The 15,489-nt window shown below is 54.1% G+C and overlaps 1 protein-coding gene across 2 annotated transcripts in view; it reads left to right on the top strand.

Annotated features, from left to right (window-relative positions):
* Nucleotides 1–15,238, top strand: part of ASIC2 (acid sensing ion channel subunit 2) — a 1,015,869-nt gene extending 1,000,631 nt beyond the window's left edge. For both annotated transcript variants that reach the window (XM_030862152.2, XM_030862151.2), the window contains exons 4-10: nucleotides 1,250–1,400; nucleotides 3,527–3,583; nucleotides 4,828–4,981; nucleotides 7,078–7,169; nucleotides 10,652–10,731; nucleotides 12,359–12,427; nucleotides 14,303–15,238. In XM_030862152.2, the coding sequence (XP_030718012.1) occupies nucleotides 1,250–1,400; nucleotides 3,527–3,583; nucleotides 4,828–4,981; nucleotides 7,078–7,169; nucleotides 10,652–10,731; nucleotides 12,359–12,427; nucleotides 14,303–14,404 (705 nt within the window). In that variant the 3' untranslated portion in view covers nucleotides 14,405–15,238. The remainder of the gene's footprint in view (nucleotides 1–1,249; nucleotides 1,401–3,526; nucleotides 3,584–4,827; nucleotides 4,982–7,077; nucleotides 7,170–10,651; nucleotides 10,732–12,358; nucleotides 12,428–14,302) is intronic.
* The last annotated feature ends 251 nt before the right edge of the window (nucleotides 15,239–15,489 follow it).

Consider the following 15,489-nt stretch of genomic DNA (forward strand, 5'->3'; position numbering starts at 1 on the left):
TTTAGACCCCCTGTCTTGCCAAAAGTCGCTATGAATTCTTCCCAAATCCAGTTTGTGTGCTTATCGATCCAATACTGAGCAATGTAGGGAACTGAATCCATTCTAATCATAGACTGTCAAACCTACCCCCACATACTCCCTCTTTACGGATGGGGAAACTAAGGTCCAGAGGAGAGTGGCGACTTATCCAAAGTCATAGAGGAACTCTGTGCAAAAGCCTGGTCAGCTCATGAACTCCAAAGAAAGACGAGAGAGTAACGCAAGCCTTCATGGGAAAGGAAGAAGAAAGGAGCTGTTAGAAAAAAACACAAAAGAGAAAAGCTCTGAAAGGTCCTCTCTGGAGTGTTTCTCCCTCCTTTCATCCATTTCCTATAGAGACAATGTAGTATACAAGGGCAAGATTGGAGTCAGAAATTCCTAGGTCCATATGCTGACTCCGCCACTGGCTCTGTGTTTGATCTTGAACAGACTACTAACCTTTCAGATACTCAGTTTCGTCATGAATAAAATGAGAATAGGAACAGCTCCCTCAAAGGAATGAGTCTTAAATAAAATAGAGAGAGAGAGACTTTTGGTTCTCAGTCATGGTGGAGCGGCTTATATCAGACTAACCCTTCCGGAAATAACAATTATAAACTCTGGACAAAATATTTCAAAAGTACTATTTGATGGCATTGGAGAGAGACTAAACACAGGCAGAAACTGGAGGGTACACAGCCCTTGAAGGAAGGGAGTCACACTGGGTGAAATACACATTGATTTACCTGATCTCTCCTTTGAGGGCACGTCGAGTTCTAAGGGAATATTGTAGCTAGAGCTCAAGAAGAAAGCAGCAGTCGTTGAGTTAAAAAGTCTCAAGCTAGAGTTCAGCGTTGCCAGAAAAGCTAGAAAAAATGGGACGAAAAATCCTAGAAAGGAGGGGCCCGCAGAGGCAGAGCCCCCAAATTTTTATCTCACTTCTCGGCTGCTGAGAGATGGGAGATGACAAATTGTGGAAGTGGGAAGATGTGGCCCGTGTAAGAGACTTTGAGAAGATCAGCATTTATAAGAAGGTTATAAAAAAAATAAGATAGGAAAACTGGTATTGGAGCCAAAAGTAGAAGGCTTGGGAGGTCAATGGAATTGAGGTTGTCATGCAGTAGATGCTCAGTAGTGGTCTGTTAACTGCATAAGTGAATGAATGAGCCACTGGGCCTGTCGCGGCTGAAGCTCTGGGGCTGACTGCTGCCCCCTCCTTCCTGTCTTGCAGCTCACATACCTGCCCCCGCCGTGGGGCGAGTGCCGGTCCTCGGAGATGGGACTCGACTTCTTTCCTGTTTACAGCATCACTGCCTGTCGGATTGACTGTGAGACCCGCTACATCGTGGAGAACTGCAACTGTCGCATGGTCCACATGCCAGGTCAGTGCCAGGCGAGGACAGCCGCAGGGCCCCAGGACTACCTGCGACCTTCTTTGCATTTCTCACCCTGATGGGAAACTCTACACCCACTCCACGAGGATGCAAAGGGATGCTGTTCTGGGAAGACTGGTATTTGATGCCCAAACTCTTAGAGGGCGGATGGAAACCTCCAGTCTGGCAACCAAGGCAGCATCCTGGTGTCCAGAAGTGGTCAGGTGTTTGGAGGACGTTCCTCCCAACATTCAATATGTTTGCTAATTGTTTGCTGGTCTTCCCTCCTAGAGTTCAGTGTCCAGATATCTGGATGCTTACAATTCTTACATCCTGGTGTGGTACACGTTCAAACATCCAGATGGTTATTGCTTTCCTCCAGATGTTTCCCTTCTTGCATCCAAATGTCTAGCTCTCTTTCAAGCTAGGCAAGAGTCCATCAGCCAGCAAATGAATGCATGTGTACTGACATTTCTATTCTCAGACTAACAATGCACGTAGCCATCATTAGAGGCAGTTGGCTTGTCAGTAGAAGTGGAGTGGGGGGAGGGGGGCTGATTGGAGCAGGAAGAGTTTGGTACTGCAGCATGGAAGGAAGGATGACTGAGGCTGGAGTCAGTGGCCTTGGCTTCTAACTCAGGTTCCTCCACCTTACTGCTGTGTGACCTGGTACAAGTTACTAAACCTCTCTATTCTTACCTCCATTATCTTTAAAACACAATCATTTGTGGATAGGAAGATAAAATTAGGCTAAGATATAAAAATGCTTTGTTGGGAATTCCCTGGTGGTCCAGTGGTTAAAGCTCCGTGCTTCCACTGCAGGGGGTTCGGGTTCGATCCCTGGTCAGGGAACTAAGATCCCGCAAGCTCCGCAGTGCGGCCAAAAAGAAAGCTTTGTCAGTTGCAAACGTCAGTGGTGATTGTGTTAACACGTGGGGAGAGGGAATCGAGAGTACTGTTGACTGAAGACCTACTATGTGCTGGGAACTTTGCTGTTATATTTCATGGCTACAATTTCATGGTTATATCATACTTTGTTTATTTAGCTAAATCCTGATGTCAGACATTTCATTCATTACCAGTTGTTTTCTGTTATAGTTGTTTTCTGTTATAACCAATGCTGAAATGAACATCCTTAGAGCTAAATTCTAAATTAGTGCATTATGATCAGTAATTGCTCTAGCAATCTAAATTTAGATTTATCGACCTTTAAAATTGCCTCTGAGCTTCCTAGAAGACAGAGCAAAAAGGGAAACACATCAGTTAAATTTTTGTTATTAGAAAGGAGGAAGCATATCAGTTCTTCAGCTCTTGAAAAGAATTGGTGTTTAGGGCGAAGGTAAGGAAAAGATATCGTGGTGGGCTTTAACTTTAGCACTTGGTAAAAGAAAAAAAAAAAAGCTTCTGGATTTCTACAGAGACCAGAGAGAACTGAGCACTGGTAAATGCTACCTGCCTGATGCTCAGACTGGATCACCAGCCAGTGAGGTTTCCCCATGGAACCTGAGCCCAAAGCAAGCAGGAGAGATTTTAATCATTTCCGCCCCCCACCCCCACATGACACTGTTACTGGTATCTCAATTATAATGTGGAATTAAGGGCACAGCAAAGAGGAGACTAAAAAAGCAGCCCTCACTCCCCTACAGCAGTGTGGTGTGCTGGAAAGAGCCCTAGCCTCGGGGTCAGACAGACCTGGGTTCAAAGCCCACCTCCATCACCTCTAGCTCTGATGTCCTGGGAAAACAGGATTCTTAAGCCTCAATTCTCTCATGGGTGAAACAGAAACCGTATTTCCTATTTCTGAAGGTACCCGTGTGGGTTAAAGGGGACAATGCATGCCCAGGACTTAGTAGCTGCTTACCACTGCTTCCCCACTTGAACTGTGAGCGCTTTCCTATCACATATGTAAGCCAGATTGTGCAACCTGGGAGAAGTTAGCTAGACCGGTCTTGTTATCACAAAGCAGATCAGAACCCAGTCTTCTGCTCCCCCACTACCCCCAGGGCTTCTGACCATCCACTGGTGAACTGCTGCCCCTCCTAGGTACCAAGGTAGCTGGATGCAATCCCTTCCTCCAGCCCAAGGAGGGAAGGGGTTGCTGCCTGAGTACCTCTCCCTGTCTTTCTTCTTTGCAGGGGATGCCCCTTTCTGTACCCCTGAGCAACACAAGGAGTGTGCCGAGCCTGCCCTAGGTCAGTACCAGGGGCCAGGTGGAATGATGGTGGAGGGGCTGCGATCAAGACCTTGCAGAACTTCCGGGTGCAGAAGAGAGATGGGGGAAGGGGAGTGGGGAAGGGTGAGGGCAAAGAGGCTGGAAAGGGTGGTGTCCCTGCAGAGACGGGAGAGGGAGATGGAGAGGAGGAAGGAGAGAGGGGTGGGGGAGGGAACTGATGCAAGTGGATGAGGGCTGGAAACCAGACTAGGGAAAGAAAGGAGGTAGAGAGGTGGGGGTAGGGAAGGAGTGGGTTTTGGGGGAGCAGAGAGCACTGCGGAATGCAGGGGAGCGGGCAGAGAGGATCGACAGTGAGCATCCGGGTGGGCCCCAAAGGAGATCAGCCGTATCTCCCCGCACACGCTCTCGCGGTTATTCCAAAGCTGTCCTGTCTTTGCGTGCTCCGTTGAGCCAGGCGCGTTCCCCCTGCTCCTCTGCCTTCTGCTGGGTGTTGGCTGGTCCACACCCACCCCCCGACCCTGGAAAACTTCCAGTGAGGGAGATCACACAAACAAGCTGCAACCCCCAAGCTAGACCCACTCCACGTGCCCACCTCTTCCGGACCCGGGAAATGATCTATAACCAAGACAAGCAGAGAGTATCTAAATCATCCGGACTCAAGTTCGTTCAGCAGCTGCACTTGCTGGATCTAAGTGCAGCAGCTCGGGGCTCACACGTCCAGACGCCTCCAGGAGGGCTGGCGGGAAGGAGAAGGAGTGACTTCCAGTGGATGCAAAGCCTCAGTTCTGCGTCCTAAACCAGCGAGCAGAGCAGGTGGGCGTTGGCTACGAGGGAGCCCCAGAGGGAGTACCACGGAGCCCAGAGTTTCAGATAAAATGGTCTCCCACACTCGCCTTTGGAGAACAGCCCCCTTTGTAGATGAGAACTGAGGCTAGGAGCAGAGAAGAAGGCCCTGGGGAGGTGAGGGGTCCGGGACTCCCTCGGAGCCCATTCTCCAAAAGTGGAGCCTTTTCAAAGATTTACAAAGGGTGACATAACAGTGAAGGAAACAGAAGAAAAACAGGACCAAGAGTAACAGAGAAAGAGTGGGCACATTCTATGAGAGCTCACACCCTCATCAACCGGCCCCCCTTCTCTCCACAGCCCCCCACCCCTCATTTACCCGGTGGCACCTCCTCCTAGCTCACTCCTCTGCTGCGGGAACCTGGCTACTCTGGGCCAGGAGGTCCACCTGACTAAGCCCTGCCTCCCTCTCCCCTCCAGGTCTGCTGGCGGAAAAGGACAGTAATTACTGTCTCTGCAGGACACCCTGCAACCTGACCCGCTACAACAAAGAGCTCTCCATGGTGAAGATTCCCAGCAAGACGTCAGCCAAGTACCTCGAGAAGAAATTTAACAAATCAGAAAAATATATCTCGTACGTTAAGTGGACGTGGTGGATGGCGGTGGGGGAGGGTGGACTAGGAAAAACTGGGGGGCAGTCGAGGGCAAGGTAAGCGTTTACTTCTATTTGGCAGACATTAACTGAGCACCTGCTGTTTGCCACGTTCTGTGCTCAGACTCAGAATACGAAGACAAAGCGGATTAAGATGCACCCCCAGGCTTTAAGGAGCTTAGAGTCTGGTGGAGCGACAAGTACAAAGCTGAAAGCTATGTAGGCTGATGCAGGTAATAAGAGAAGTGGCTGGCTGCACCTTGCGTAGGGACGCTGTCAAGGAAAGCTTCAGAGATGTTTTTCTTTTTGCATTTTTTTGTTAGTTATCCGTTTTATACATATTAGGGTGTATATGTCAATGCAGAGATGTTTTTACAGGATGTAGAGGAGTTTTCCAGGCAGGTTTTGCACATTCTGTTCCCTCTGCCTGGAATGCTTTTCCTCTCACTCTTCACCTAGCTGGTTCCTCATTGTGCAGGTCTCCATTTAAACGTCATCTCTTTGGACGACTAAATTAGTCCCCTCCTGTCATTTTTCTCTCGAAGCTCTCTGGTGTTTTCCTTTATAACACACACCACCATGTGTAATTCTATATTCACGTGTGTGTTTCCTGCAATTAACTTGCCCACTTCACGAAAGTGAAGCTCCTTGAGAGCAGGAACTTTTCTTGTTTTGTTCTCTGCTGTGGAGTGTCTGACACAGAGTTGATGCTCAACTATATATATATATATCTTTTAACAGAATAAGTGAAAGAAAGACACAGGAGCAGAGGGTGTCCCAGGCAGAGCCTCAGCAGGGAAAATCAGTGAAGGGCAGACAAGATTAGGGGAAGGGGAGGCTGGGGGAGGTGACTGTGTCCAAGGTAGAAGATCCTGCAGGCTGAGCTGGGCGGGGGTGGGACGCAGAGAATGGACTTATTCTAAGAGGACAGGCAGCCACAGAAGAACTTCCACCAGGCGAGTGACAGGCTCACATTTGCCGTTTAGGTAGAACCTTCTGGAAATGTTCTTTATCTGTGATGTCCTACATGATGGCCACTGGCCACATGTGGCTACTGAGCATTTTAAATGTAGCCTGAGTGATGGAGGAACTGGATGCTAATTTTATGTCACGTGGATTAGTTTAGCGGTTTTAGGAAGACCCTTCAGGCGGCAGATAGAGGTCGGACCGGAAGCCAGGTGGGCGGAAGGGAGCCAGGTGGGAAGCAGTTGCCATAAACCAGGCAAGAGAGGGTGACCCTGTGAATGGCACCTGGGCAAGCCCCGCGTGGAGAGGGCTCCTCGCTCCCAGCCTCTCCCTCCTGCCCACACCGTCACCAGACCTCATCCTGGGACGGCTTTTGCTCCGTCCCAGGGTTGAGGACAAGGGACGCTGAGGGCATTGTGAGCCACGTCGTGGAAGGAGGCAGGGAATTTTGTAGGAGGTACCAGGCACCGCTGTCGCAGACATTGTGCCGGCCGTAATGACTTCTCCTGCCTAGATGTGTCTCGTGCACACATCTGCCCAAAAGAGCAAAAGGGAACCGGGGTGCTTCCATCAGAAACCCTGCAACCAGGTGTGGGTTTTCTCCCTAAAAACCCTCCTTGGTCCCTGCAGCTGACTTGGCCATCCGGGGTAGGGTCCCCACTAGGAGAAGCTTGCTATCAATCCCAGTAAGAACTGGGGGCCTCTCCAGTGTGGGCAGGGGAGGTCAGCGGGGGGCAGGCGAGCAAGCCTTGTCAAGAGAGTGCTGAGCTCACTTGAGCTCACATAAGGGCCCAGGCAGACCCTCTGGGAGCACGGAGACCTGGAGGCCGGGCAGGATTCCTGGAAAGGGTGCAGAGAGACAGGGGCGTTAGCAATGAGGGGCCAAGGGGACAGCTGATATACGCCTCCAGGGCCGTGAAGGGCACTGAGCCGGGAGTCAGGATGTCAGGTTCAAGTCCCAGCTGTGCCACTAACCAGCTCTAACTCTGGGCCAGTTGTTTCACTTGCCTGGGCCTCAGTTTCCCCATCTGTCTGTGGGAAAATTGTATTAGATGATCCCCATGGATCCTGAGGGTTCTCACCACGTATGACACTGGACATTTCCTCCGCAGAGAGAACATCCTCGTTCTGGATATATTTTTTGAGGCTCTCAATTATGAGACCATTGAACAGAAGAAGGCGTACGAGGTTGCTGCCTTACTTGGTAGGTCAGAGTGTCTGTTGCACAAATGTCCACGTCTCATGGGGATGGGCCGGTGGGCAGGTTACTCCCTCTTCCCTTTGCACTGTTCCTGCCCCAGAATGGGAAGAACTCCACGTGCTGGAGGTGTTAGGCCCAGTTCATGTCCCAGTCTAGGCCTCAGTTCCCCCATCAACACATTGAAGTAGGTGAGCTAGACGCTCTCTCGGGGCCTTTCCAGCGCCATACTCTTGGGATTCTATGGTCTTCTGCCCCCCGGTTGGAGTCAGAGCCCTGGGGCCATGGCAGGAAGAAAGAGCTGTCAAGTGGAGGGAGGGCTGAGCTGTGGGTGGTCCCAGGCAGTGGGCCCAGGGAGGGTCCCCCATGGAGCCCCCACTGGAAAGCAATTTTGCTGCATTGAGAAGGCCCGGTGCCCCCTGGACTGAGAGCCCTTTGTCAAACACAACAGAAGGGCCATGCATCCCCAGAAATCTACAAACCTGACTGCCACCCCACTCTGGGGCCAGCTCCCCTGGCCCCAAGGGCACAGGATGGATGCAGGAAGTTAATTTCAACACAGTCCCAGCCCAGCGTAAAACTCACAAGATCCCTGCGGGTGCACAGTTAAAAAGACCTGCTCTGGGGCTTCCCTGGTGGCGCAGTGGTTGAGAGTCCGCCTGCCGATGCAGGGGACATGGGTTCGTGCCCCGGTCCGGGAAGATCCCACATGCCGCTGAGCGGCTGGGCCCGTGAGCCATGGCCGCTGAGCCTGCGCATCCGGAGGCTGTGCTCCGCAACGGGAGAGGCCAAAACAGTGAGAGGCCCGTGTACTGCCAAAAAAAAAAAAAAAAACCTGCTCTGGACTCGTCCCCCAACTCCCACTCACTCTCAAGAAAGGATCTGGTGTCTGTGGCTTCGAGGAAAAATAGCTCTTGTCTCTGTGAAGTGAATCAGGTGAGAATAGAATCCTGGGTGAGGGCGGGGAGGCATACACCTTCTACGTGGAAGTACAAGGGGAGAGCAAGCCACGGGCCGCTGCACACCAACTGGGAGGAAGTGGGCAGGTGGCTTCACTGAACCTCAGGTTTCTCATCTGTAAAATGGGTCTAATAAAACTCATTTTGTGAGTTTTCCATGATGGTTAAATGTGGAAAAGCCCCAGCCCACAGGAGGTCCATAAATAGAGGTTTCTGGCATGTGGACAGACACCATGCCAGGGACCCAGGGCCTACCCTGCGGCACCGTCTGAGCGTGTCTGTTCCTCTCCCAGGAGGCTGGGGAACTGGGCCACAGTTGGGTGCCCGCTGGGCTAAGGTGGTCATCACCTGGGCCTTGGAGATTGTTGTGGCCAAAGGGCCTCATGCCCTGAGCTGGTGGTAGAGCCCTGCTCCTGCCACCTTTATTTCCTAAAGAAGACCGAGGACATGCCTCCTCCACTTCCGTCCCCTCCCCTACATAGGCTCACAGTCACACTCAGACACACACATACACACACACACACACACACACACACAGTGACGAGGGCCTGAGCCCCGAATCTGTCAGGAGAGGTAGCTGGTCCCTGCAGCAGATATGAGAGAGCATTTTCCCAGCATCTTGTTCCCACCCAAAGTAGCCCGCCGTGAAAGTCCTGCTGCCATCTGCACCTCCCGTGAGGACAGCAAGTGCTACTTGCAAACCGTGAGCCACGGCACCCAATCGGGCCCGTCCCTCCCCTCCCCCCGCCGCGCACGGCGCACCCCTCCCGCGGTGAACACGCCCTCACAGACCCACATGCAAGCCACGCGGCGGCAGAGACACGTACGTGCACACAAGTTGCGTGCTTACACACTCACGTGCTCACACCTGCACATGCTCACTCAGACACACTGTGCCCACTCCCACAAAGCCACATTTGGACGCACTCGTGTAGCTACCCTAGACGTGGCTTGCCGCCTATGTAAAGCTGTCGGTGGTCAGACGTATCGCCTGCGTCTATCCCACACGCATTCGCGCACGGCGCACCCAGGCCCATACCCCACGCTCCGCCACACCGCTCGCACAGGCACAGACACACCCCCCTCCTGACGTGCACACGCATCGTGCACACTCCCCGATACGCTTCTACTGAGGATATTAGAGGGGGCGGAGGGGCAGGAGAGGAGGGAAGGGGAGCCACGCTGAGCCCCAAACCAGGTCCCCCCAGGAAGGGCCGCCTTCCCGTCGTCACGGCTTGCTCGCCTGGGGATGTGTTGGTTGGGCTTCTCCAGCCATAATCAGGGGAGGGGTGGGCAGAGGGACTCATCCAAAAGTTCTCAGACCAAGAGGTCAGCCTGGACTCTCCAGGAGGAGAGTACATTCATCCCCAACAGCACCTGCTCTCCCCAGCCCAGCCCAGCAGCTGCCAGTCTTAAAGGTCACGGCTGGAAAGGACTTCACAGTTCATCTCCTCCAACCACCACCCCCACCCCGACCACCTCCACCACCAAATGTGCCCGGAAGGCAAAGCTCCTGACAAGGTCAGGGCTTATCAAAGCCGCACAGCGAGCTGGTGGCCCCCCTCCAAACGCACAACCTCAGAGCCCCCTGCTCTACCACACTGCCTCCAGAACGAAGCGCTTGGGGCTTTGTGGGGGGATCAGAACCCCCTTGAGAATCAGATAATAACTTCTGAAATACAGACTCTCCCTCTGCAAATGCCCAGGTGCACACACAGTGGATCGCATTCCATTCAGGGGGTCTCCAGCCACTGGAAGCTCCCACAGGAGAGCCGTTCTCAAACTCTGGTGGGCCAGAGAACCACCCAGGCACTTTAAACTCCTGACCTCCAGACCCCAAGCCCAGAGGTTCTGATTGTGTAGGCCTCAGGCAGGTGCAGGCTCTGCACTGATTACAAGGATCCCAAGAGTCTGATGCAGGGGTATCCGAAGACCAGTCTAGAAAGACTTTGGTCGGTGGGGCCCAACATCCAGGGCAAGGACCTCTACCCTAGAAAGAGACCAAACTGAACGTGTACCTTTAGGTGGGGAGACAGGGAGATGCTTCCTACGGCCTTATCCCAAGGGCCCCAAAGCCCATGTCATGACTGGGGGGTGTCTCTTGTGTTACTGCTCCCGAGACCCCCCCTCAGGCCACCTGACACACGTCTCAAGCTAGACTGTGTCCTCGCCCAGGCCAGGGACCGCACGCACCTCGTCTGTTCCCAGCCCAGAGCCAACTGAGCCCCACCAGTGTGGTTCTGAACGAAATGAACAAGCCTGTCAGCCCACGAGGTCTATTCCAGGCCCCCCCGAAAGCATCCAGGTTAGTTCCCGTCCCCATGGGTGCTGAAAACCAAACCCACCAGCTCTCAGAGCTGTGCAGTGAGGGAGGGACGCGTCAAGGGCCTGGCCTCCCAGCTACAGGCCCCGGCCCCCCGGGACGGGGAACCCGTTCAGAAGGCCTGGTTTCCGAGTTCTCAGTCCGTTCAGCCCTTCCGGAAGTGCTGTCAGGAAAGCCAAGTCTTTGTCTTCTCTCTCTCTCTCCAGGTGATATTGGTGGTCAGATGGGATTGTTTATTGGTGCTAGTATCCTTACAATACTAGAGCTCTTTGATTATATTTATGAGGTAAGATTTGGGATCGCTCGTGGGGGGATGACCTGGCGCCCTCATCCTGCCCTGACGTCCAGAACCGAGCGTGGATGGGGGGAGAGCACGGCCTCTCTTCCCCCAGGGCCGCCTCCCCTTCCCTGTCCATGGGTATTGTCTATCACCACCTCCTAGGCACTGGGGGAGGGATGGATGTAAGAGAGACAGAAGCCACAGGCCTCTCCTCAGGGCTGTCTACACTCACAGGGAGGGAGCAGAAGGGATGAGAAGAGGATGAAACTGTGCTGAGGCCAGTCTGAGCCCCTCCCGCTGCTAGGGGGCTTCAGACATGGGTGTGTCTGCACCCTCACACTCACCACACACCACATATGCACACACATACACCACACGCACTCCACATACGCCACTCACACACGTGCCCCACACACACATCACGCAGTTATACCACACTCACATACGACATATGCACACACATGTATCACACACACTTATACCACACTCACGTACTACTCACAAATACACATGTACACCACACGCACACCACATGCACACACACACACCACTCACGCATCACACACACTTATACCACACTCACACGCAAGATCTGCACACACATACACCACACACTCCATACACATATATCACACACAGTTATACCGTGCTCACACACACTGCTCACAAATGCACACATACGCCACACGCACACCCCATGCACACACACACACCCCTGCCCTCCTGGTGGCCCATCACCCGAGCAGCGCCTTCCGTGGTCCAGGCAGGTTTCAGGAAGGATCACTCCTGCAGTGCTCATCAGTCCTGAGCAGGGAGAGCAAGGGCACCCCTGCGCTCCTGGCCACCAACAGTCCGGGAGCTGTCACCCTCAGGAGGCAGCTGGACAAAGCCTCTGAAAGCTTCTCACACGACAAACAGTGGCTTCAGTCACTGAGCGCTCCGGGTGCACGTCAGCCTTCCCACTGCCTCCCTCCCCCCAGCCCCGGGATGGCTCCAGGGACTCCAGAATCCCTCAGGGAAGTCCAGGCCCAACACCGTCCCCAGGACCGCCTGAGTCTCAGCCTAGCGAACGGGGCTGCAGAGCAGTGGCCTGCATCCCAGAGGGGGCTGGCGACGGCCAAAGGCCGCTGGGAGTCACTGCGGGGAGCCGGCGGGCAGCGGCGAACAGGGGCCTCTAGAGTGCCACGTCCTGCCTCTCAGCACGGAGACCTTGTTCCCAAACGGGTCCCATGGCCAGATTTCATTCTGCCTTGTTTACTCGTTTTTGTGAAAAGATACACAAAATCACAGAAATTGAATCGCACCAGGGAACATACTTAGTAATTACCCTTTCTTGCTAGGAATCAAATGTTAAGAACTCAAGTGTATCCCGATCTTGTGAACTGTGGAGTTGTCAGGCCTCGGAAGTGATGAGTAATTCTGTCCCCCCAGGACAGACAAGGAACCAGCCATACTGGGAGACCAGGCCCTCCCGTGACCCCCTCCAAGCTCTAGCCCCTGCTCCAAAATCCCATCTCAGCCCAGAGATTGGGGAGGGGCCCCAGCCCAGCCACGTGGAGGGAGGTCTCTCTCTCTTTCTCTACCTTGGCGCCGTTCTTCTGGCCTGACCACCCCCTTCCTGCCTTTCTTGCAGCTGATCAAAGACAAGCTATTAGACCTGCTTGGCAAAGAAGAGGAGGAAAGGAGCCACGATGAGAACGTGGTGAGGGCAGCCCGGGGTTTGCAGGTTGCTTAGTTCCTCTAGCACATACAGGCCATGTTAACCCAGATGCGGGGACCGGGTGGGGCCGGAGGGCGGGCCGTGCTTCGTTGCACGCCTTTCCGTGGCTTGTGACACTCTGCAGCTCCCAAATCCAAGGACACTCCAACTGAGCCTTGAGCCTGTCTCTGAGACTCACCCCAGAGCCCAGTAGTAAGCCGTGGATGCAGTGGAGACCAGGAGATGCTTCTGCCTGGACCAATCCAGCTTCTCCCAGGCCAGAGGCCACGCCCCTCTTCTCATGCCTTGGGAGAACCGGAGAGGCTCTGCGTAGGTCCACTCCCTTATTCTGCGGGGTGGCAGAATACAAGCAGGGATGTCCCTGGCATTCTGCCCCGTTTTGAAGGGGACGTAGGGTGTGCGGCCCTGTGAATTTGGTAGTGGCAGTAATACCCATTAGAACTGCTAACCACTGTACATGCCTGGTACATGTCAGGCACTGTGCTAAGTGCCTCAAGAGTGCCACATCATTTCAACCCTACGGTCACCCTAGAGGAAGGTCTGTGCATGAGGCCGTTGCAGCTCAGACCAAGGTTACACTGCAGGTGAGTGTCAGAGCTGGGCACAAAGCCTCCCAAACCACCACTGTCCTCCTCTGCCTCTCATTCCTCGAGCCAGAGAGGGGCAGCACCTCTTATGCTGCTAATTCTTCTTCCCTAACTCAGTCTGCTCCTGGACCCCGGTCTCCACTGAAGGTTGCAGGTATCGCTGGCTTTCCCCAAGTCAGCACCCCGGCCCCAAGAGACCACCCCATTTGATGGGCACTTGCCCCCTTAAAATCATAACATGCCAAATGGACCCCAGCCCCCTCCTCCCGTTGGGGCTCCCACTTCTGTCCCAGACACTATTTCTCTACCCATCTCCCAGGCTAAAAATCTCACTTTGATTCTCTCGGGTTTGAACAGAAGACAGCTTCTGTTGAGGAGAGAGCAGTGTGGAAGGAGGCCAGGCTCTGGACTCAGCTACCTGCCTGGATCCCAGGTCCCCGCTTCCCAGCCTCGTGTGCCTGGGGCTCGTTACTTCCCTTTCTGATCATCTGCTAAATCACTGGGGCTTCAGGGAGTGCCGTTCAGATTAAGTGAGGCCAGGCCTGTAAAGCCATGAGCTTTGCCTAGTTTATAATGAGCGAGTAGAGGCTCCCTCCCCTCCCCGAGCCGCATTCTTGGCACCGAATTCTGCTCCCATCCCTCCCAGCCTCCAGCCCTCCGCAGCCTGGGAATCACCTGGAAAACTCAAAGCTATCTCAGCCCCACCCTGCTCAGGGACCCAAGACCGCTCTTCCCTGGGGCCAGCCTAACCTAAAGGTCCTTCCGGCAGCTGTGGTCAGGGGTCAGGGTTCTGGCTGGGGGCCTCCACTGCTTGGCCTCAGCGATTGGCACCCCCTGCCCCAGGCTTGGCCACAGACCACCCCTCCTCCAGCCCAGGCTGACCCAACAGAGACCCCAAGGGCGAGGGTAGGATGGGCCATCCAAGCTCCAAAGCTACACATCACTCAGATGTCGCTTCAGGTGACACATCAGGGGACCGCTAGAGAGAAGGTCAAACCAGTCGCTAAGCCCCATCCCCTCTCTGCGGGTGCGGGGGTGGGGGGGGTGCCTAGGTGGAGAATGGAGAGGATTCTAAAGGCAATGAGGCCCCTTCAGCCTCACGGTCCAAGATGGCAAGCCAGCGCGTGAGATGTCTGGGGCAGAGCAGCTGTGCCCCGGGAGAGCCCACAGTGGGCAGCGTGGTTCCCGGGGCCTGGGCTGGGCTGCCCGGGGGCATCGTGATGAACTTTTGCTGAATGAGCATCAACTCCCACTTTCCGCTTCCCACCAGAGCACTTGCGACCCGATGCCAAACCACTCCGAAAACATCAGCCACAGTGTGAACGTGCCCCTGCAGACAGCCCTGGGGACCTTGGAGGAGATTGCTTGCTGACAGCCCTCCGACTGCCCGGCACCCCCCAGACAGACCTGGAGGCCCAGGACCAGAACAGGGGACGGCAGGCTCAGGTGGGATGACCCCTGCCGACCGACGGAAAGAAGCAAGAGCCCCCTATGCACACATAGCAAACTCTCTGTCAAAACCTCGCTCCAGCCTCGTCTGGCACGACGCGTCCTCAGGCCCTGCTGCCGCGCATCCGTCCCTCTTAGGAGAAGTGAGTCACGCTCTGGAACTGTCCGAGAACCGACCTGCCATCACATCTCACTGCCAGATGTAAAAAGCAACTGCATGCTCTGAGTCCTCACGGCACCGCCTCCACGTCTGTCTCCGTACTTGACCCTCCTCCGTGCGGTTTCCAGCAGTCCCTCTGCAGCTGTGCAGGGGGACCAGGTTCCAGCCCTGAAGTCACGACGAGGCCACGCTGGAATCACCCCTGCGCGATCAAGAGGGAAGCCGCAGAACTCGACGACGTCCGGTCCTTGTGTAGTTTGTGAAGGTTCTTAACCTGCCCACAAAGCCCTCCCCCACCTCCCCAAGCCGGCCCACAGGGTGATCAGGGCCACCCCCTCCCCTCCACAGCGGCCCCGGGGACTCATCCGCGGTGCCCACGTCATTCTGCTCTCCCTGTGACACGGCTTGTACAGTCTGATTCTGTTTCTTTGGGGGTCTTTCTTTTTTGTTTGTCTGTCTGTCGGAGATCTGTTTCATTTCGTTTTCTGAATTTGGGTTTTGATGTTCTGAGGTTTGGTTTGGTTTTTCCATTTTCTCTTGGCATTTATTTATTTGTGCTTCCAATCACAGTCATATTAAAAGCTGGTCTTGTGGAAATGGCTGAGTCGTCTCTGCCCTTCCCCCGCACTCTTTCTCCCCAAGACTTTAGGAAAGAGCCAGATCTGCCAGGTCAAAAACCACAGGACGAATAGGTAGATAGATGGGTAGGTGATAGATAGATAGGTGATAGATAGATAGATAGGTGATAGATAGATAGATAGGTGATAGATTGATAGATAGGTGATAGATAGATAGATAGGTGATAGATAGATAGATAGGTGATAGATAAATAGGTGATAGATAGATAG

The sequence above is a fragment of the Globicephala melas genome, chromosome 20, assembly GCF_963455315.2.
Source record: "Globicephala melas chromosome 20, mGloMel1.2, whole genome shotgun sequence".
Lineage (NCBI taxonomy): Eukaryota > Metazoa > Chordata > Mammalia > Artiodactyla > Delphinidae > Globicephala > Globicephala melas.